We start from the raw sequence: 24,474 nt of genomic DNA, 5'->3' as shown, positions 1-24,474 counted from the left end.
GACATGTAACAAGCTGCAGATGAATGATGATAAAACTGAGGCAATTCTGATCACAACACAAAGACTTTTTCATTCACATCCTCTACCTCAAACAATAAATATCAGCAACACCAACATTAAATTCACACAATCAGTACGAAACCTAGGTGTTACTCTGGACAGTACTCTCACATTGCACCAACATGTCATGAACATATGCAAGGCTGCATATCTTGAGCTGAGACACATCGGCTCAATTCGCAAATATCTTTCAGTTGATACCACTAAAACACGTGTGTGTTCATTAGTACTTTCAGGACTGGACTATTGTAACTCAATTCTGTCTGGTTTATCTCAATCTCTGCTCCAGAAACTTCAAAAAGTTCAAAACACACCTGTCCAACATACTTATCCGACCTCACCCGTGTGTACACACCAGCAAGATACTTATGCTCCTCCTCTGACAATCGTATACTCATTATTCCCACTATGAAAACAAAGTCATATGGAAAGCGTTCTTTTGCATACCAGGGCCCAGCAATGTGGAATGAATTGCCCACTGAACACAAAGACACAAAGACTCAGTCATCACATTCAAGAGGGCTCTCAAAACTCACTTATTTCGACTGCAAGAACAAACTTAAAGACCTAATAATGCTTCCTACCTTAAATATTCTCAGCATGTTTTTTAATGTTTTTTAATTTCACGGTGTTTGTTTTTGTAATGATATCATTATATGTTTTTATCTTATACGTGTTGTCTAATGTTGTAAAGCTCTTAGACCTTCAAAAGATTAGGCTCTATACAAAGTCCTCATTGTTATTATTATTATTATTATTATTATTTTATTATTATTATTATTATTATTATTATCAAATTATACCTTTGAACACATACTGAAAATATTTATATAAGGAAGAACATTTGAGACGTTAAGTGTAACTGGGACCTTGTTGAAACGGTACTACAGACAGTACCTCCTGTCGGTAATATGCTGAAGAATACAAATATATGACTGAAAGGTTTTCTTCCAATGTTATTTATTTTTCCTATTTACTAGAGTATATAAAAATGTCCAAAGGAATGTGTTTGCTGAAATTCAGATCCTCACGTAGTACACAGTCGTTTTCTATCAAATCGGTCAAATAAACGTTCCCGCTTCGTATGCATAACTTCCCTTAATCTTCGGAAACCCAGCGCGAGTGATGTCAGAGGCGGAAGACTGGCAGCAGCGCGTGACTGCAGATGTAGAAGTTGATGTCGGATGCACGTTAGTTTTAAGAGGGAAAAAAATACCAACATGCTGTGTTGCATAAAACCGAAGGAACATAAGTGTAATGGGGTCTGGAACTCGTTCTTTTCCTAATTCCTTGGCATTGCACTAATCTGAAATAGCACTATATATCAGTATAAGTCATTATAATAAACATTTTAAATTACTATAACAAAATCAGTTTCTACATTATATGTGTGTGACCGCTCCCGTGGTCTAGTGGTTAGTGATTCCGCCTCGGATGCGGGAGCTCGTGGGTTCGATCCCTGGCCGATTCATACCAAAAACTTGCAAAAATGGTACTAACATCTGCCTCGCTTGGCGCTCAGCATTAAGAGGTTAGTGTTAGGACTGGTCGGCCTGGTGTCAGGATAATATGACTTGGTGGGACATCATGCTATATGTATGTGGCATGATGCTCCAGTGCTAGACATCACTATAAACTGCCACATTGCAGACATTGTAGCAATATGACTGAAAAATTGTTATAGCTATGTTAAAACTCCAAATCACACTCACACACACATGATACGTGTTACTACCTTAGGATATGCGTGTGTACATGGGAAGAGATGCACTTATTGCTGTTACAATACAGGACTGGACTGGGATAACTTTATCGTGTAGTCTTCTTAGCAAGTGCCATATACACAACACAAATCGTATATAGTACAAGTATCTATATTACCTTCATGACTGAGTTCTACAGTATTTATTGTAGTGCACACATGTACATAATACATATACCCTGATATTTTTTAAATCTTTGATTATTTGATGTGTAACAATCTTATTTTTTCTCGATGTATGTGATATTAAATTTATATGACTGTCATCGCCGAGTCTGGGGACAGGTTAACACCAAGATCCACTTCCTGACAATAGATATTCTCAGCATGCCTGAGCTAAGAGAAACCACAAAGCACCTATGAAAGAAGTAATTGAAGAAAGAATGATTCATAAATAGGTTCTACTACAATATCAAAATAACAGTAACAGGTCAAATGAATGTCCCATTTTATGAGGCTGCCTGTTTTTGAAAACCAGATTTATAAAATAATGCCACACGCAGTTATTGAATATTAAAAAGCTGGGTTAATTGCCTGCTCTTGAACAGAAAACAAGTATCAAAAAATGTATTTTACAAAAATGGGATGAACGAGTTTAAAAGAAACTTTGAACATAAAAATACCAAAAGAAGTATTTAAAAATGTTAAAATGCCGCCGCGAGTTTGTAAACACGCGACCTTTCGTTTGGAAGCCGGGTTGCACGTCCTAGGAGAGGAATGATAAAAAAGGTTTCAACGTAAAATATTAAAGTAAAACTTAGAATTTAAAATGGAATTTAAAATGGATTGGATGAGCGAGATTAAATTAAAGTTGAACATCAAAATACAAACAAGCACAAAATATCTGGTAGTATCGAACTTGCGATCACTTGTTTGGTAAGCCGAACTCGCAAAACGAAAGACAAAATGTGGGTGTTTATAAATAAGATAGCATCTTTGGACAGACCACATACAATGAAAGTTGGCCTTTTTTGCTGGCAGAAGTGTTGGTTATCTCTTTAGCAGGTTTTATTGCATAAGCACAAGAATGTATAATGGAGAATATGATGTTACTGTTTAAGGCACTTAACAGGGCGTATCACATGAACTCAATATTGCACATGACGAACACTACTTCTCAGTCCCTCCAAAAAAGAAAATAGACATGCACAGAGATATATAACACGTCTATGCACAGACACAATTTTAAAAGCAAAATTTTACACACTATCTGACAAAGAACGTGCAATATACTTAAATGTTATCCTAAACTAACCTTGAATTATATCACCTACACGCATATTAGCAATTGCAATGAATATCCGCCACACTACTGTTTACATTCCCCACCCACATATATTATTTTGTAGAACTAAAAATAAAACTAAACTTGTATTTTTGAAATATAAATTGAAATATGTCTTTCGAAAAAAAAACGATAGTATCAACTCCTGTTCATAAGTACGCTGATATTAATATCGTCTTTCACAACAGTTCTCAGCTGATGAGCCGGTTTCCGAGCTGTCAAAATCTAGAGCATCGTTTGACAACGTCTCAAACCGGTATGGCTGAAATTTTGAGGAACGAGAATGTCTGTCCATACCTGAAATAGGTTTATTACCAAAATGACTAAATTCAGGAATAAAAAAGTACACAACAAGGCTGACTAGCAATTGTTTCAGCTGTCCCGTCTCTGACGTCACACAGTCCCATGACTAGGAAGCTTATTGATCTTCGAAACAGTTGAAAGATCTCGTATACTTCAGTCATTTTTCAGACACCTACAATAATACGGTTGGTTCTATGCATAAGAGACGTATTTAATCACATTTTTAATGTTGAATATTAACAGAAGAGCAAACTTTTTCAAACCCTTTAAAGAAGTTGAAGTAATTTTACAACCATCCATTAAGAAAATGACAAATGTATCACCATTTTTTTAAACCACGACTCTATTCCCAAAATGTACATGTGGTTTTCTTTCACGTATTGCCAAAACAATATACAATACAACAATATGCATGAACACGTTTCAATGCCCTGTGTTAAGAATTATATATTAGTTACTGTGAGCACATTAACAGAGCGGATTTAATTGCAATTACAATATATTTAAAAACGAGATAATTATTACACTTGTACGAAAAAGAAATGTAAAAATGTAATACAAACAAAATTTAACACCGATTACATCGATAATTCAATTCGCAAACGTTGTCACTTCTGTAAATTGTTGTTGTTGATAACAATGTCATTCGATAAACACGTATTGTTTTCAAGAAATATGTTTGTGGATAGATATTTTGCCACAAAAGAGAGAGAGAGAGCTATTGGTGGGGGGCAAGACAATATTATTGTAGAGGGCAGAGCATTTTTAATTCGTCCTTTACTCAGATCGGAACTAGGGTCCACGGATAACAGCATTGATCACCTGGCCTGCACGTACCAATACGCACATCTCCACATAAAAAATGGAAATCTCCGTGGATTTGCGAGTAGCATAACTACTCTAATGTTGATACAGTAATTAACTCTCATCTAAATACGCAGTTACTCCGAATTTCTCTGACAGAAATCAAGGCATAGGGGCTATTATAGAAAGATACATTACAATTCATTAGTTTATTATCATAAGCATTTACATACTTATAAAAATATTACAAATAGTGCATGGTTACCAAATGTTGTAGGTACATCTTCAAACATAAATGCAATACACAAATCGTCAGGAGCAGAAAAGGAAAGAATAGACAAATTTAAACAATCTATGAAGAAATTACTTTAGAAATAATAATCTATCTCTAATTTTAAACGCATCCTAAGCAAATTTCTCCAGTTAACATATTTTCTTATTTCAATGTACTTGTGCATGGATGGTTTCTTCGAGAAGTACTTTCGAATGAGATTTCCCATGCAAGCTAGTATACACGGGGTATACTAGAGGACGAAAATAAATTCTCTAATCTGTATATACTATTCTTTCTCCATATACAATTTCACTTTGTGCTAACACGCATCCTCAGTAGAATATGGGGATAGCACTTTCCGTTGTTGCTACCAAGCGGGAAAACTCGTCAACTTCTAACTTCATCTTTGCCCCATTAAGCCTCTGACAAAAATATTTCAGTTTTACCTACCTACCTACCTACCCACCTACTTACCTATTTACCAACCTACCTACCTACCCATTCACTATCCACCCACCTCACCCAGTATATATATCTATATGTCTGTCTGTCTGTCTATCTAGCTATCTATCGATCCATCCATCCATCTATCCATCCATCGATACTGAAAACATTCCTTGTCGATGAAGATATCAACAGATTGTGAATTATAGGTGTCCATTAGGAAGGTCATCTGAAATAAATTAAATTGCTTATAAAATACATACCGAGATTACGATTTACCTTGTAATGATAACTATAATAATTAAAATTGGACATGACTTACTTTTCTTTTGCTTATAAACAGTGGTGTAGTGCTAAATAAATAAGTGAGAGAACGCACGTTACTCAGTTGAGGACAATAACTAGCGCAAAAAGTAAGGGAACGTGCAAAAAGTAAGGGAACGCCGTTTCCACGCGTTCACACAGTACTTTTCCCCTGGTTGTAACCCTCTCTTATTTGTAACAATTACTGATTTCCTAATAAAGTAAAGAAACAAATAATTGGCATTCAGTTCAACGAGGGAAAAAGTGGTGCTGAATGAGTATTGAAAAGATTATATCAATATTTGTTTTCACATTCTTCAGGTCACTGCAGTTTTACAAAGAGTTTTCAGATCACCGGACAGTTTTTGTCAAATATGAGACGTTGTATTTTAACAGCCGGATTTGTAGTGTCGATAGCGCCAGCAAGTTGGGTTTTGGCCGCTTCGGAAACCCCAGTCGTTCTCGACAATCAAGCCTTGAGGGTTAGCTGCTGCTGAAGCACTCGTTGTTTTCCGATAACCGGAAACAATACCCACATGACCACCCGTTGCTATGACATCACCCTTCACGGGGCTGTTGCATCTTTCCCAACAGCGGGAGGTGCCCAAGTACCACGAATTCGGATTGGCCCATTCTTCTGCTCCAATCGGTGAATAATACCAAAACCATCTTGAAAACAAAAAGAAAAAAGCTAGAAATCAATTTTTCTTAAATAATGGTCCAATTGGCTATATAATGAATTGCGAGGTAGTCAGTGGAATGGTTCCCCAACCCACTGCTACCTATATACGAATAATAATAATAATAATAATAATAATAATAACAGAAAATAAACTAGATGTATAGCCAACAATACCAACAAGTTTTAAAAGGTTTACCACTGTTTTGTGTAATTACGCTAAATCAGTTCAGTTAAGTTTAAAGCCCATGATGTGAATATTAGCTATTTAGGAATGTACAGCTCGGGTTGCCTAGTGGTTAACGTTTCCGCCTCGCGGGTTCGAACCCCGGCCGGGTCGTACCAAAGACTTCTAAAAATGGTACTAACAGCTGCCTCGCTTGGCGCTTAACATTAAGAGGTTAGTGTTATGATTGGTTGGACTAGTGTAGGAATAATGTGACTGAGTGGGACATCATGCTACATGTCTGCGGCATGATGCCTCAGTGCTCGACATAACTATAAACTGCCACAATGCAGACATCGTAGCGATATGACTGAAAAATTGTTAAAGCTACGTTAAAAATCCAACAAACACACACACACACAGAAAGAGAGAGAGGAATGTTCCTGCCTTCGTGCATATTCTCATATTTTGGTCATTTAAAATATATAGGCCTGTCATTTTTGTGATTACTCATACATGGACTATATTCACAGATCTCATATTACCTCGTTATACAATAGTATCTACCTGACTCAATTTTTAATTCAAAAGCAATCACGCAAAGTTTATATGGTCTAATAACTTTTAATTGTCTCAGTTTAAAACAAACAACAATAGAGGATTCCTTATGTTCATGTTTTTGCATTCGACTATATTTATTTGCTAACTTGTAGCTTTATGTTTGTCAACCATTTTTCCTCAAGTTGTTCATGCCTTTAACCGTTGCTGGAATGTAATGAGATTCATCTCTGATATCCGCGGAAGAACGTTGTGTTCTTCGTCTCCTTGGGCAAGACAGATAAATAAAAGTGTCACGGTGAAGAGTTTGAGAACAGAGATGGCAAATAAAAACGAATTTTTGTCAAACAGCACTTGTACAGAGCGCATCAAACTGTGAATATCTTAGACACATATCTCAGATCTATGATTGCACTGGATGATAGGAATTCAGTTTAAATACTTACCATTTGGCTTGTAAGTTCAAGCCTTGTCTTGGAATCACAAAATACTGAGTCTGAGTTTGAGACTGAGTTTCAGCCAGTCAGAAACAGAACTTTCAAAGTAACTTCATTTGTGATTGGTGAACAAAAAACGATATCAGGCTGAAACCCAGGGCTGTATGATTTCCACACCAGATTCTACCTTGCTCGCAGTTAGACCGCGTAATATAGGGGTAAATGTTAGTATTTGCTCAACAAAACAAGAAAAGAGAAAGCCTACCTGTTTGGGGCGGGGCAAGTCTCCTCCTTTAGAACATCTGCAACAAAAATGTTGCATTTGTTGGTGTTTGTTCCAGTCACGTGACTACTGGAATACAACCACTTCCGACTTGACATGTACGACCGGGCTCTGTTACCAATTCTCTCCCCAGACGATGAAGCCTGGCACACCTGAAAATGATTTTGGAATATTATGTACCTACATGTAGGTAATTTTCCTAAGAAATTTTCATAGCACGCTTGGATAAAGTCTTTTTAATAAATTATAGAACGTTATGCACAAGTAAATTGTCGGTCATTACAGACAACACATTTTCATTCGTGTTTGTTTAAAAAATGACATGTAGAATAGTTTTAAAACTGAATCTAGCTATTTTCAAACGTCCGGCATATCTCAAACACTTTACCAGTAATACTCACCAGACAAATACAAAGGGCCACGAAAAGGCTCAAGATAAGTTTCTTGTGACACATGGCTGACAGTCAATTGATCTCTGTGACTACAACGTTCTTTATATCTGTATTTATAACAGTGGGCGAAATAAAATCATCCTTGTTTAAGACCTATTTATACTTGTCTTAGTGCCAACAGGAGGAAACGATCTTTTCAGAGAGTTTTGTTTACAGTTATATTACTTATTGAATTCGACCTTGCTATGACCTATACGTTTTGTGTTTAGTACATTGTTTTACTTATACAGTATAGCTCGTCAGCGATCTTTGGAGAGGATTGTACTCTTGCACTCCCTATTCTCAGTGTAGCGACATGCCTTAAATAGCGGTAATTGGAAGCATGTCAGTATCTCGTACTTTCGCATCCATTGCTGCAGTAGTAGATAAGTGATTATCAGCACGTGCACACGACTTCCTGGTTCTTAATAGCAGACGAATTCATCTGTAGAGAAGGTTGTTTTAAAAATGCAAACTGTATACGCTTACTGCTTAAAATCTTTGTATTGTCCATTCCATACTCCCTCCACTAAATCACATGGATTGTTCATCATAATAATACCCCTTACACAAGTCTCACTTTCTCATCTCTGCTTTTTGTAGTGACTGCATCAACTGTACTCTACTTTTATGTGTCACGTATTTAGGCTCTAACAAAAAGTAACACAGGAAAGAGTCGAAACAACAAGCTTTGAAAACATTTAACAAATTATTTATTTCCCTGGAAAAATAATGTAAACATAAAAAATAAGTACTTACGGTTTTAAGAAACAAATCCAAAAGTAATCAAAGAATAATCCACGAACAAATGTTAGAAGTCCTAGTAATGAAATGTTCTAATGAACTCAAGCTAGAGCCCGACGAAGAATGCAAGATGGAAGGCGATGACGTATGATGTATCCTATACTGTGTTCAAGTCTACATATCCTTGTAGAAACAGAAGAAATATCACTCCGGTTTTCGAAATCCGAATACAATTTTTAAGAAATGTCTTTGTTCAAGACTTCTGCATGAGCACAAAAATATTTCCAGAGAAACGAATTAATCTTTTAGAATCCAAATAATCTGAAGAAAAATTAACATATAACTCGAAAACTGGCTGCAACAGAAGGAAACTACTTTTGTAAACAAGACTTCTACTCAATTGTCTTCTGGCAGAAACGTATTTCAGCCTAATAGAAGCCCTTCTAAAACTCACACTGACACAACTTCTAAAGATCGAGCTTATGATAAGCTTGATTTGAGATCATTGTCTCTTCCTACATGTGCCTATTGCAAGAAAAAAGGACTCGTTATTTATGATTGCTACAAAATGAAAAATAGGCATCAGAATCAAGACAGTCCTATTCCAAATGCCCTTATTTCTAAGTGGTCAAGGTCATGGTCATGTATTGAAAGCAATACATTTGTTGGGTCTAATAAACTCCAGTCTGATTTTATTATGGAGAATTATGAACCATTCATATCGAAAGGTTCTATATCACCCTTGGGTGATTCGGGCAAGCTTATCCCTATTAAATTTTAAGGGACACAGGAGCTTCTCAGAGTCGTTTATTGTCAGGTACTTTGCCTTTTTCTGAGAAGTCTTCTTCTAACGAGAGTGTTCTTATTCAGGTAGTAGAGTGCAGCTTTGTTAATGTTCCTCTCCACTGTGTAAATTTGTCATCAGACTTAGTCTCAGGACCCGTGACTGTCGGCACAGTGTCTATTTTACCCTTTGAGGGCAATCATTTATTACTAGGAAACGACCGTGCTGGAGACAAGGTTGTGGTTAATACACTTGTAACTGACAAACCTTGCTTGGCTCAGAAAGTCAATCCAATTGAAAAGGAATACCCTGATTTATTCCCAGCTTATGCAGTTACCAGAGCTATGGCAAAGAAAGCTCTTGAGAATGATGTTGATAAGGACGTATTCCTTTAGCTGACACGTGTATTGGTCAGGCTTTTGATGAGGTCACGCTCACTCTTTGTTTGGAGCAATCAGAAGGTATTAATCACTTTGATCCTCTTTTTAACTACTCATTCTCTTTATTCTAATCAGGGTGACAAACGATAATCAGTTCTCGTCGAACAGTAAAGAGATCCTGAGAAGGGCCATTAGTGAAACTGAAGTTCCTGTCTGTTATTTCATAAAAAATGTCCCCGACCTTAATTCAAAATTAGTAACAGTCACGTCAACAAGTTTTTTTTATAAATTTATTTTTTATCGAGTTCCTAGTAAACAGAACTACATTATTTTGACATAATTAAATTAAAAAATAAAAGATTTCAAAACTTAAAACAATTAAATCAGATGTAAATTAAATCAAATATACATAACACATGACCCACATATAGTTTGATAACTGTGCCATGCTGCTTATGATAAGTTTTCTAATCTCTGCACGCCATAAATTATATGCATTTCATGTGTATTCTGTTACACCATTTCTGTATTCAGTCCTACTTTCCATTTATTACATGTTTCTGATAAATACTTCTGTTATCTATACAAAGGTTTGAATTAAGAACTTACAAATAACTCGAAATATTGCTTATCTCTTTAAAATACTGCAATTTCCTCTGTTGACTTACAAATGAATGTGGTCCAAAAACAAATGCCGGGGTGGGTGAATGGGGCTTAAACAGCAGTTTATAGACATTGATTGCTTTATTATACCGAGAAATATAAGCTAAGTACCTTTTTATATGACACAGCGAGATAGCCAACGGGGATTGTGACTTGGGAAGGTATCGCACACACGTGCAATCCTGAGATAACGAATCCGACGCTCTACTAACTAAGCAACCGTGTCCACCCCACCCATCCACCCCACCGCAATAAAGGAAAAATTGAAATTGTGGGTACCTAATTGATATAGGGGTGGCACGTATCTCAGGTAAATTGAATTCAGAAAAATTATTTTTAGCATTTTTCATAAGGCCACCGCTAAAGTTAAAAAAATAGATAGCTATACAATCTTTAATTTATTCATTAATTGGTATCGTTCATTTTTTGAATTCTTTTTTGCGTGGGGTGGGTGTGAGGGGTAGTAGCATAGTTTTATTAGCTTTGTGTACTATTAACACTAAATTCGAATTTATTATCATGATTTATCGCAGATTTCTTTATTAGTCTTCTTACGTGCATTTCACAAGTATACTTATCATTAATGTCAGCATGACCTTGTTTTGTGTTTTGCGCAGTCATGGCAGTGTTTATTACTCACGTATTTCCTTTCGCTAACAATGAACTTTTCAAGTTTGCATACGATGCATCAGTTTCATCATACTTCAATCACTCGAATTCCGACAGTTTACAGTTGCAAATATTTACAAAATACTCAGAGGTGTATTGAAACTGACATTGTGTGAGTTTCAACACGTTCGTTTGTTTGTTAAAATAATCACATGAGCCAATGGTTGCTGGAGATAAAAATAAACGTTGCTGTTATGACTGTTCACGGTGTACTATCGGTGGATGTAAATGCTCGGGATAGCCTGAAGAAGAAACGAAGAAAGGAAGAATCCGTGGGTTATCTTTGTTATTAAATAAATTAAATAAATACTGTTGAATATGAAATGGATATCTGAATGAAGTGCAACTACTACAGATACATGCTTCCTGTAACTCTAATAGCATTATAAGTGCCTGAAGTATTTGATGAATACTTGACCTAATAATCAAACTGTTTTCAATGTACCTCCCAAAGTTGTATATTTTTAGTGTTACTTCTAGTATTATTATCAGAGACAGCTTCAGCAAAATCCTACGCTCTTCGTACTATTTTTAAAAGGTCTTGAATTCAAGAAAGATTTGCAGTTAATAGAATTTTAACTTATGAAATATTTATTTCGGATGGCCACTTAATACGCCAAGAGTAAACATAATTAAACGATTAGTCGTATGATTTATGCACAAACGATGGAGTAATATGTGACACTTGGCACTCAAACGGGAATTAACATTACGTCGTGGGTTAATAATGGAAGAAACATGGGAATTGATTCAAATGTCCGTAGGTTTAATATGAAGGGAACACTATAGCCTCAAACGGGAATTTAACACCGAGACTATGAAGTTACTATTGCATACATTGTTTGATGTGGTTAGCTTCAGTACTGTAACTAACATTACACTGTAGGTTCTATAGTGTCCCCAGCATGTAAAACATTGGTTCAGAGGATGTATCAACTCTGACAGGAATTTGACCTATGGCGTATACTCTGGCCTCATTGGGAATATTAAGTCGTGGGGTGTAGGTGATAGGCTGTTTTCCATGTTAAGGTATTTTTGCCTTGTATAGGAAATGTAGCCGCTTAATAGCCCGCCCAGCAAACTTAAATGACCTTTCTTCGGGATATACCTGCATGAAATCGATAGGAATATGAGTCATTTACTCAAAAATCGTGAGCATATCATTCGTCATGTCTCTAATTTGCTGACAGACGAGACAAAAGTACGTCATTGCTGAAATTTGATCTGGATCTGGCCATTGGCATTCCTAGTCCCGTGACTACACAACTCTCGCAACATACATGTCAACGATATCAGAGGTCATACAGTCACGTGACATCGACAATAAACAAACTTCGAAACTTGCTGTACATAGAATCTGGACAACTTATGTAGAAGTCACTTAATGTTTGCAAATAAATAAAATGTACTCTTAATTCTCAACATATTTATTCTCAGAACAATGACCAGAAACCTGTAGGTATCGCAGCAGGGTGGAGAAAACCATTTTCAAGAAGTACCGAGCACGTGTCAGCGATGTGTTTCTTGGTGTCACGTGACTACTACATTGACATGGCTCTCTGCGTTGTGAATCTGGTTTTCTTCAAATTGGTGCATCATTTACAGATTTTCGGTCGTTGTTTCCAGAATAAATATTACGAGTTTGCTTTTCATTTTTCTATAAAAATTACGTGACTTTCATTTATATGTTTGATTTGTTTCCCTACAGCAGCACTAGAAATAGTAGTTAGTGATCCATTATTCAGAACTGGCTACAAGGTTCATTAATAATCATTGATCGATTGAGCTATTGACAACACGCTACAATGTTTAATAGTAGCCATTCATGCATCGGTCGATGTTATTGACAACACGCTATAAGGTTTGATAGTCGTCAGTGATCAATCGATTGATGTTATTGACAACACGCTACATGTCAAGTATCAATCAAATATGCTTATGATAAACATCTGTGTGCTTATTTTGTTGGGTAACGAAATCGAGGAAGAGAGTGGGAGAGAAAGAATAAAGTGTGAGAGAATATCATCACATACATACATACATACATACATAGGTTGGTAAGAGAGCGGTAATGTATCCCATCATTACAATATTTTTCAGAGGACAAGTTGTGTGCTAGAACTAGTAAAATGGATGGTATAATGTTCCCATTTAACTACTTCTCGCTCCCTCCACCTGCCTCCTAACTTCTCTTCACGACACGATCTTTTAAAGGGTATTTTTTATATAGCCTCCTTTTCCTCGAAAAATGATTCATCATGAATGCAAATGAAAGAATCGGACCGTTCTAAACCCATCAGGGACACTTAGCACATCTCGGCATGAGTCGTGACATTGATTTCACTACAATGCCCAGATTTGTATCAATATCTTATAGATAATGTGATAAAATTAGATAACGAAAACATTCACATTAAACGACGTATTTTGAATGGGGTTGGAGAGGGTGGGTGGAGTTAACTTCGTATATGTGTGTATACTGGTATATAGTTATGTCATTATTAGTTCGTCTTTAGGCCTTGAGGTACATGTATATCCTTTCCTACTATTCTAGATACATTATGAGGTCATCATCCCAGATGTTTAATACAAAGTCCACACCAAAGTGTTAATCTTCACTTATAGGATGGAGACAAGATTAGAAAATTAACAGTTCTCCTCTTTGTTGAAAGCACGGCCATCGGACTTGCATAGTAAAACCTTTACAAAATGTAAGAAGTTCGTGAAATTTCGTCATTTTATTCTCTAGGTATAAACAAGCTAACTTGTAAATTGGACATAAATACGATATGTCCAGTACATCAAATTTGAAATGAATTATATTAAAAAAAGATTTACTTACCACTAAGCAGTCAGCTAATTTCGTAAATTGTTACTGGCAATTAGAATACGAGGCGATGAAATTTTCATGACCTAACTTGTGTTTGTTATCTCCAGTAGGATGACGGCCTCGTTCGATGCCGTGAATGACTTGGTCTTTACCAGTATATACATTGACAACCACTGAAGTCGGTATACTGCATAATCTCCATGACCGTGTTGACTGGTTAGAATAGAAGATCTTCGACAATACTTTCACAACATTTTTTCAGTGTGTAATACGTTCGGTACTGTCAAATAGGGTCATGTACAAAAATAACCGAATTTTAGCTTCAGTCGAATGAGGGATCACTTCAAAATATCTGAATATAACAAATACCCTATTAGTTCAATACATACATGAAAATTTAGAAAGCCGATGAAGCTAGAAACACAAGCCTCATTGCAGAGAGAGCCAGGAGGAAGGCGAAACAAAAACAGCCTCAACTAGCATCGACGTTCACCTGCAGCAAGTGCAACAGAGACTGTCACTCTAGGGTCGGACTCTTCAGCCACTCGCGAATGTAGAGATAGGACACACAACCGGAAGATACACCATCGTCACCCGAAGATGGACGAATGCCGAGAGACATGAACATTTAAATTACTATCGAACATGACTTGGTACCGTTTTGGGCACCATGGCCTCGGTTTCACAAAAAGTCTTCGAATACCACCTCAAATTAAGATTTCGTAGCATCTGTCATTATTAAGAATTGTATTAGCGGCAAAGATCAAATTAACTTAAGTACAGAAATCAAATCCTTCGTTCAAAGCTGTAGAATTTGGATTGCTTGCATTCTTAAAAAAGGGTAGAAAATTCCTAAAATTTGACGAAAGTTTTAACTTGTACATGAAGATAAAACAAAATCTTATTAATGCCATTATGTATATTGTAATTGTTTTTAATCCTCGATGTGTGCTGCATGTACTGTAAAACAATAAAGTCATCGATAGGTGGCAACCTGGTTATTCTTGGAGATTTCAACTTTCACTTTGACTGTCCCGGAAACCCAAATACATCAAAACTCATAGATTCCATTCATGTTTTCAACCTGAAACAGTCAGTTAACCAACCCACCCATAAACATGGTCACATTTTAGACTGGATTCTTCATAGACCTGATGATAACATTCTACGGTCCTCCCTGGTATCCCATGACCTTGCATCAGATCACCTCTGCATTATATGCCATCTTGACGTATCAGTCCCTAACCCTCCACCTTTATCTGCTACTAAGAGAAACCTCCGTAGGATAAATAGAACCAAACTAATGCACGATATGCAAGCTAACTTAACAACTTGCTTACCTCCTACTGCAGAACAACTCGATAACTGCCTGCGTTCATTGCTTGACAAACATGCGCCAGCTACCAAGTGCTGAGTATCAATTCAAAAGTGTTCTCCATGGTATAGCAGTGTGATGGTAAAAATTCGCACTCCTAAAAGAGACCGCCGTAAAGCTGAGAGGCTTTGGCTTTCCACCAGACTCACTATTCATAAGCAAATCTATGAAGCCGCTAAGAAGAATGTCACAAATATAGTCCATGCAGCGAAATCAGCCCACTACACGACTAAGATCATGGAAAGTTCAAGCTGCAAAGAGCTCTTCGAGATTACTAGCAAGCTAATGTCAAGGAACAAATCTACACCACTTCCAGCTACCTTCTCTCCAGTCAACCTTCCGGATATGCCTGCAAATTTCTTCCGTGACAAAGTACAAACCATTAGAGATAAGCTTGACGCCACAATTTCAATTGACTCGTCGTCACCATACAGTTGGGATACAGAATTTGAGCGGTAACCATTAGCAGCATTTGAAACTGTCTCTATCGATTTCGTACGTACAATCCTGATGAAGAGTACACCAAAGTCATGTGAACTTGGTCCAATTCCAACATCACTGCTGCTTAAGTGCTTAGATCCAGTATTGCCTTCACTAACTGATGTTATTAATACCTCTCTCTCATCCGGGGAATTCCCATCATTTTTCAAAAATTGCTATTGTAAAGCCTCTGCTGAAGAAACCAACACTAGACCATAACGATTTAAAGAACTACCGCCCAGTTTCTAATCTCCCATTCATATCAAAAATCTTAGAAAAGGTCGTTCTATCCCAACTTGTATCTCATCTAAATTCAAACAGTCTTTTTAGCAATGTACAATCTGCTTATCGCCCTTACCACAGTACTGAAACTACTCTTCTAAATGTAGTTAATGCTATTCTCTCTGCGCTGGATAGCGGAAAGATTACAGTCCTCACCCTCCTTGATTTGTATGCAGCATTTGACACAATAGACCATGATATATTACTTCACCGTCTCCAGCATGTATTTGGCATTCATGATACAACCTTACTGTGGTTCAAGTCCTACTTGGTCAACAGGACACAAATTGTATCTGCAAATGGAATACACTCCAGCCCAGTTGAGCTATGTTGACGTGTTCCACAAGGGTCTGTTCTTGGATCTGTTCTCTTCATTCTGTACACTCAGTCGCTCTCAAGTGTCATAGATCATCATCCAGTGTCTCACCAAATGTACACTGATGACACCCAAATATACAAATCTAGCCACCCAACTGAAGTTGATGCTACCATCCAAAGTGTGGAGAGGTGCATTTCTGATGTGAAATCATGGATGACATGTAACAAGCTGCAGATGAATGATGATAAAACTGAGGCAATTCTGATCACAACACAAAGACTTTTTCATTCACATCCTCTACCTCAAACAATAAATATCAGCAACACCAACATTAAATTCACACAATCAGTACGAAACCTAGGTGTTACTCTGGACAGTACTCTCACATTGCACCAACATGTCATGAACATATGCAAGGCTGCATATCTTGAGCTGAGACACATCGGCTCAATTCGCAAATATCTTTCAGTTGATACCACTAAAACACGTGTGTGTTCATTAGTACTTTCAGGACTGGACTATTGTAACTCAATTCTGTCTGGTTTATCTCAATCTCTGCTCCAGAAACTTCAAAAAGTTCAAAACACACCTGTCCAACATACTTATCCGACCTCACCCGTGTGTACACACCAGCAAGATACTTATGCTCCTCCTCTGACAATCGTATACTCATTATTCCCACTATGAAAACAAAGTCATATGGAAAGCGTTCTTTTGCATACCAGGGCCCAGCAATGTGGAATGAATTGCCCACTGAACACAAAGACACAAAGACTCAGTCATCACATTCAAGAGGGCTCTCAAAACTCACTTATTTCGACTGCAAGAACAAACTTAAAGACCTAATAATGCTTCCTACCTTAAATATTCTCAGCATGTTTTTTAATGTTTTTTAATTTCACGGTGTTTGTTTTTGTAATGATATCATTATATGTTTTTATCTTATACGTGTTGTCTAATGTTGTAAAGCTCTTAGACCTTCAAAAGATTAGGCTCTATACAAAGTCCTCATTGTTATTATTATTATTATTATTATTATTTTATTATTATTATTATTATTATTATTATTATCAAATTATACCTTTGAACACATACTGAAAATATTTATATAAGGAAGAACATTTGAGACGTTAAGTGTAACTGGGACCTTGTTGAAACGGTACTACAGACAGTACCTCCTGTCGGTAATATGCTGAAGAATACAAATATATGACTGAAAGGTTTTCTTCCAATGTTATTTATTTTTCCTATTTACTAGAGTATATAAAAATGTCCAAAGGAATGTGTTTGCTGAAATTCAGATCCTCACGTAGTACACAGTCGTTTTCTATCAAATCGGTCAAATAAACGTTCCCGCTTCGTATGCATAACTTCCCTTAATCTTCGGAAACCCAGCGCGAGTGATGTCAGAGGCGGAAGACTGGCAGCAGCGCGTGACTGCAGATGTAGAAGTTGATGTCGGATGCACGTTAGTTTTAAGAGGGAAAAAAATACCAACATGCTGTGTTGCATAAAACCGAAGGAACATAAGTGTAATGGGGTCTGGAACTCGTTCTTTTCCTAATTCCTTGGCATTGCACTAATCTGAAATAGCACTATATATCAGTATAAGTCATTATAATAAACATTTTAAATTACTATAACAAAATCAGTTTCTACATTATATGTGTGTGACCGCTCCCGTGGTCTAGTGGTTAGTGATTCCGCCTCGGATGCGGGAGCTCGTGGGTTCGATCCCTGGCCGATTCATACCAAAAACTTGCAAAAATGGTACTAACATCTGCCTCGCTTGGCGCTCAGCATTAAGAGGTTAGTGTTAGGACTGGTCGGCCTGGTGTCAGGATAATATGACTTGGTGGGACATCATGCTATATGTATGTGGCATGATGCTCCAGTGCTAGACATCACTATAAACTGCCACATTGCAGACATTGTAGCAATATGACTGAAAAATTGTTATAGCTATGTTAAAACTCCAAATCACACTCACACACACATGATACGTGTTACTACCTTAGGATATGCGTGTGTACATGGGAAGAGATGCACTTATTGCTGTTACAATACAGGACTGGACTGGGATAACTTTATCGTGTAGTCTTCTTAGCAAGTGCCATATACACAACACAAATCGTATATAGTACAAGTATCTATATTACCTTCATGACTGAGTTCTACAGTATTTATTGTAGTGCACACATGTACATAATACATATACCCTGATATTTTTTAAATCTTTGATTATTTGATGTGTAACAATCTTATTTTTTCTCGATGTATGTGATATTAAATTTATATGACTGTCATCGCCGAGTCTGGGGACAGGTTAACACCAAGATCCACTTCCTGACAATAGATATTCTCAGCATGCCTGAGCTAAGAGAAACCACAAAGCACCTATGAAAGAAGTAATTGAAGAAAGAATGATTCATAAATAGGTTCTACTACAATATCAAAATAACAGTAACAGGTCAAATGAATGTCCCATTTTATGAGGCTGCCTGTTTTTGAAAACCAGATTTATAAAATAATGCCACACGCAGTTATTGAATATTAAAAAGCTGGGTTAATTGCCTGCTCTTGAACAGAAAACAAGTATCAAAAAATGTATTTTACAAAAATGGGATGAACGAGTTTAAAAGAAACTTTGAACATAAAAATACCAAAAGAAGTATTTAAAAATGTTAAAATGCCGCCGCGAGTTTGTAAACACGCGACCTTTCGTTTGGAAGCCGGGTTGCACGTCCTAGAGAGGAATGATAAAAAAGGTTTCAACGTAAAATATTAAAGTAAAACTTAGAATTTAAAATGGAATTTAAAATGGATTGGATGAGCGAGATTAAATTAAAGTTGAACATCAAAATACAAACAAGCACAAAATATCTGGTAGTATCGAACTTGCGATCACTTGTTTGGTAAGCCGAACTCGCAAAACGAAAGACAAAATGTGGGTGTTTATAAATAAGATAGCATCTTTGGACAGACCACATACAATGAAAGTTGGCCTTTTTTGCTGGCAGAAGTGTTGGTTATCTCTTTAGCAGGTTTTATTGCATAAGCACAAGAATGTATAATGGAGAATATGATGTTACTGTTTAAGGCACTTAACAGGGCGTATCACATGAACTCAATATTGCACATGACGAACACTACTTCTCAGTCCCTCCAAAAAAGAAAATAGACATGCACAGAGATATATAACACGTCTATGCACAGACACAATTTTAAAAAGCAAAATTTTACACACTATCTGACAAAGAACGTGCAATATACTTAAATGTTATCCTAAACTAACCTTGAATTATATCACCTACACGCATATTAGCAATTGCAATGAATATCCGCCACACTACTGTTTACATTCCCCACCCACATATATTATTTTGTAGAACTAAAAATAAAACTAAACTTGTATTTTTGAAATATAAATTGAAATATGTCTTTCGAAAAAAAAACGATAGTATCAACTCCTGTTCATAAGTACGCTGATATTAATATCGTCTTTCACAACAGTTCTCAGCTGATGAGCCGGTTTCCGAGCTGTCAAAATCTAGAGCATCGTTTGACAACGTCTCAAACCGGTATGGCTGAAATTTTGAGGAACGAGAATGTCTGTCCATACCTGAAATAGGTTTATTACCAAAATGACTAAATTCAGGAATAAAAAAGTACACAACAAGGCTGACTAGCAATTGTTTCAGCTGTCCCGTCTCTGACGTCACACAGTCCCATGACTAGGAAGCTTATTGATCTTCGAAACAGTTGAAAGATCTCGTATACTTCAGTCATTTTTCAGACACCTACAATAATACGGTTGGTTCTATGCATAAGAGACGTATTTAATCACATTTTTAATGTTGAATATTAACAGAAGAGCAAACTTTTTCAAACCCTTTAAAGAAGTTGAAGTAATTTTACAACCATCCATTAAGAAAATGACAAATGTATCACCATTTTTTTAAACCACGACTCTATTCCCAAAATGTACATGTGGTTTTCTTTCACGTATTGCCAAAACAATATACATACAACAATATGCATGAACACGTTTCAATGCCCTGTGTTAAGAATTATATATTAGTTACTGTGAGGACATTAACAGAGCGGATTTAATTGCAATTACAATATATTTAAAAACGAGATAATTATTACACTTGTACGAAAAAGAAATGTAAAAATGTAATACAAACAAAATTTAACACCGATTACATCGATAATTCAATTCGCAAACGTTGTCACTTCTGTAAATTGTTGTTGTTGATAACAATGTCATTCGATAAACACGTATTGTTTTCAAGAAATATGTTTGTGGATAGATATTTTGCCACAAAAGAGAGAGAGAGAGCTATTGGTGGGGGGCAAGACAATATTATTGTAGAGGGCAGAGCATTTTTAATTCGTCCTTTACTCAGATCGGAACTAGGGTCCACGGATAACAGCATTGATCACCTGGCCTGCACGTACCAATACGCACATCTCCACATAAAAAATGGAAATCTCCGTGGATTTGCGAGTAGCATAACTACTCTAATGTTGATACAGTAATTAACTCTCATCTAAATACGCAGTTACTCCGAATTTCTCTGACAGAAATCAAGGCATAGGGGCTATTATAGAAAGATACATTACAATTCATTAGTTTATTATCATAAGCATTTACATACTTATAAAAATATTACAAATAGTGCATGGTTACCAAATGTTGTAGGTACATCTTCAAACATAAATGCAATACACAAATCGTCAGGAGCAGAAAAGGAAAGAATAGACAAATTTAAACAATCTATGAAGAAATTACTTTAGAAATAATAATCTATCTCTAATTTTAAACGCATCCTAAGCAAATTTCTCCAGTTAACATATTTTCTTATTTCAATGTACTTGTGCATGGATGGTTTCTTCGAGAAGTACTTTCGAATGAGATTTCCCATGCAAGCTAGTATACACGGGGTATACTAGAGGACGAAAATAAATTCTCTAATCTGTATATACTATTCTTTCTCCATATACAATTTCACTTTGTGCTAACACGCATCCTCAGTAGAATATGGGGATAGCACTTTCCGTTGTTGCTACCAAGCGGGAAAACTCGTCAACTTCTAACTTCATCTTTGCCCCATTAAGCCTCTGACAAAAAATATTTCAGTTTTACCTACCTACCTACCTACCCACCTACTTACCTATTTACCAACCTACCTACCTACCCATTCACTATCCACCCACCTCACCCAGTATATATATCTATATGTCTGTCTGTCTGTCTATCTAGCTATCTATCGATCCATCCATCCATCTATCCATCCATCGATACTGAAAACATTCCTTGTCGATGAAGATATCAACAGATTGTGAATTATAGGTGTCCATTAGGAAGGTCATCTGAAATAAATTAAATTGCTTATAAAATACATACCGAGATTACGATTTACCTTGTAATGATAACTATAATAATTAAAATTGGACATGACTTACTTTTCTTTTGCTTATAAACAGTGGTGTAGTGCTAAATAAATAAGTGAGAGAACGCACGTTACTCAGTTGAGGACAATAACTAGCGCAAAAAGTAAGGGAACGTGCAAAAAGTAAGGGAACGCCGTTTCCACGCGTTCACACAGTACTTTTCCCCTGGTTGTAACCCTCTCTTATTTGTAACAATTACTGATTTCCTAATAAAGTAAAGAAACAAATAATTGGCATTCAGTTCAACGAGGAAAAAGTGGTGCTGAATGAGTATTGAAAAGATTATATCAATATTTGTTTTCACATTCTTCAGGTCACTGCAGTTTTACAAAGAGTTTTCAGATCACCGGACAGTTTTTGTCAAATATGAGACGTTGTATTTTAACAGCCGGATTTGTAGTGTCGATAGCGCCAGCAAGTTGGGTTTTGGCCGCTTCGGAAACCCCAGTCGTTCTCGACAATCAAGCCTTGAGGGTTAGCTGCTGCTGAAGCACTCGTTGTTTTCCGATAACCGGAAACAATACCCACATGACCACCCGTTGCTATGACATCACCCTTCACGGGGCTGTTGCATCTTTCCCAACAGCGGGAGGTGCCCAAGTACCACGAATTCGGATTGGCCCATTCTTCTGCTCCAATCGGTGAATAATACCAAAACCATCTTGAAAACAAAAAGAAAAAAGCTAGAAATCAATTTTTCTTAAATAATGGTCCAATTGGCTATATAATGAATTGCGAGGTAGTCAGTGGAATGGTTCCCCAACCCACTGCTACCTATATACGAATAATAATAATAATAATAATAATAATAACAGAAAATAAACTAGATGTATAGCCAACAATACCAACAAGTTTTAAAAGGTTTACCACTGTTTTGTGTAATTACGCTAAATCAGTTCAGTTAAGTTTAAAGCCCATGATGTGAATATTAGCTATTTAGGAATGTACAGCTCGGGTTGCCTAGTGGTTAACGTTTCCGCCTCGCGGGTTCGAACCCCGGCCGGGGTCGTACCAAAGACTTCTAAAAATGGTACTAACAGCTGCCTCGCTTGGCGCTTAACATTAAGAGGTTAGTGTTATGATTGGTTGGACTAGTGTAGGAATAATGTGACTGAGTGGGACATCATGCTACATGTCTGCGGCATGATGCCTCAGTGCTCGACATAACTATAAACTGCCACAATGCAGACATCGTAGCGATATGACTGAAAAATTGTTAAAGCTACGTTAAAAATCCAACAAACACACACACACACAGAAAGAGAGAGAGGAATGTTCCTGCCTTCGTGCATATTCTCATATTTTGGTCATTTAAAATATATAGGCCTGTCATTTTTGTGATTACTCATACATGGACTATATTCACAGATCTCATATTACCTCGTTATACAATAGTATCTACCTGACTCAATTTTTAATTCAAAAGCAATCACGCAAAGTTTATATGGTCTAATAACTTTTAATTGTCTCAGTTTAAAACAAACAACAATAGAGGATTCCTTATGTTCATGTTTTTGCATTCGACTATATTTATTTGCTAACTTGTAGCTTTATGTTTGTCAACCATTTTTCCTCAAGTTGTTCATGCCTTTAACCGTTGCTGGAATGTAATGAGATTCATCTCTGATATCCGCGGAAGAACGTTGTGTTCTTCGTCTCCTTGGGCAAGACAGATAAATAAAAGTGTCACGGTGAAGAGTTTGAGAACAGAGATGGCAAATAAAAACGAATTTTTGTCAAACAGCACTTGTACAGAGCGCATCAAACTGTGAATATCTTAGACACATATCTCAGATCTATGATTGCACTGGATGATAGGAATTCAGTTTAAATACTTACCATTTGGCTTGTAAGTTCAAGCCTTGTCTTGGAATCACAAAATACTGAGTCTGAGTTTGAGACTGAGTTTCAGCCAGTCAGAAACAGAACTTTCAAAGTAACTTCATTTGTGATTGGTGAACAAAAAACGATATCAGGCTGAAACCCAGGGCTGTATGATTTCCACACCAGATTCTACCTTGCTCGCAGTTAGACCGCGTAATATAGGGGTAAATGTTAGTATTTGCTCAACAAAACAAGAAAAGAGAAAGCCTACCTGTTTGGGGCGGGGCAAGTCTCCTCCTTTAGAACATCTGCAACAAAAATGTTGCATTTGTTGGTGTTTGTTCCAGTCACGTGACTACTGGAATACAACCACTTCCGACTTGACATGTACGACCGGGCTCTGTTACCAATTCTCTCCCCAGACGATGAAGCCTGGCACACCTGAAAATGATTTTGGAATATTATGTACCTACATGTAGGTAATTTTCCTAAGAAATTTTCATAGCACGCTTGGATAAAGTCTTTTTAATAAATTATAGAACGTTATGCACAAGTAAATTGTCGGTCATTACAGACAACACATTTTCATTCGTGTTTGTTTAAAAAATGACATGTAGAATAGTTTTAAAACTGAATCTAGCTATTTTCAAACGTCCGGCATATCTCAAACACTTTACCAGTAATACTCACCAGACAAATACAAAGGGCCACGAAAAGGCTCAAGATAAGTTTCTTGTGACACATGGCTGACAGTCAATTGATCTCTGTGACTACAACGTTCTTTATATCTGTATTTATAACAGTGGGCGAAATAAAATCATCCTTGTTTAAGACCTATTTATACTTGTCTTAGTGCCAACAGGAGGAAACGATCA

General features: G+C 36.7%; 2 protein-coding genes across 2 annotated transcripts; both read right to left on the bottom strand.

The window, feature by feature from the left end:
• Positions 1 to 4,408: 4,408 nt before the first annotated feature.
• On the bottom strand, positions 4,409 to 7,931 carry LOC149770087 (uncharacterized). Its single transcript, XM_089949408.1, has 3 exons — positions 7,760 to 7,931; positions 7,341 to 7,510; positions 4,409 to 5,904 (listed from the first exon to the last, which is right to left on the bottom strand). Exons 1-3 carry the CDS (start codon positions 7,811 to 7,813, stop codon positions 5,625 to 5,627), a joined length of 504 nt encoding a protein of 167 aa, XP_089805534.1. The 5' UTR covers positions 7,814 to 7,931; the 3' UTR covers positions 4,409 to 5,624.
• Positions 7,932 to 20,940: 13,009 nt separating this feature from the next.
• Positions 20,941 to 24,449, bottom strand: LOC149770086 (uncharacterized). The gene is made up of 3 exons (XM_089949412.1): positions 24,290 to 24,449; positions 23,871 to 24,040; positions 20,941 to 22,436 (listed from the first exon to the last, which is right to left on the bottom strand). Exons 1-3 carry the CDS (start codon positions 24,341 to 24,343, stop codon positions 22,157 to 22,159), a joined length of 504 nt encoding a protein of 167 aa, XP_089805538.1. The 5' UTR covers positions 24,344 to 24,449; the 3' UTR covers positions 20,941 to 22,156.
• Positions 24,450 to 24,474: the final 25 nt, after the last annotated feature.

This window comes from Sinohyriopsis cumingii, unplaced genomic scaffold (assembly GCF_028554795.1).
Source record: "Sinohyriopsis cumingii isolate HCF-2022 unplaced genomic scaffold, ASM2855479v2 utg002708l, whole genome shotgun sequence".
NCBI classification, from domain to species: domain Eukaryota; kingdom Metazoa; phylum Mollusca; class Bivalvia; order Unionida; family Unionidae; genus Sinohyriopsis; species Sinohyriopsis cumingii.
Note: the sequence above shows the minus strand (reverse complement) of the source record. Positions and strands in the feature narration are given on the sequence as shown.

Bases quoted from the DNA above. Each gene is read 5' to 3' on its own strand.
- LOC149770086 (XM_089949412.1), bottom strand. From the start codon at position 24,343: ATGTGTCACAAGAAACTTATCTTGAGCCTTTTCGTGGCCCTTTGTATT. The intron at 24,041-24,289 runs GTGAGTATTACT...AATCATTTTCAG, and splicing joins TGGCCCTTTGTATTTGTCTG to GTGTGCCAGGCTTCATCGTC. The intron at 22,437-23,870 runs GTAGGCTTTCTC...TTTGTTTTCAAG, and splicing joins ACTTGCCCCGCCCCAAACAG to ATGGTTTTGGTATTATTCAC.
- LOC149770087 (XM_089949408.1), bottom strand. From the start codon at position 7,813: ATGTGTCACAAGAAACTTATCTTGAGCCTTTTCGTGGCCCTTTGTATT. The intron at 7,511-7,759 runs GTGAGTATTACT...AATCATTTTCAG, and splicing joins TGGCCCTTTGTATTTGTCTG to GTGTGCCAGGCTTCATCGTC. The intron at 5,905-7,340 runs GTAGGCTTTCTC...TTTGTTTTCAAG, and splicing joins ACTTGCCCCGCCCCAAACAG to ATGGTTTTGGTATTATTCAC.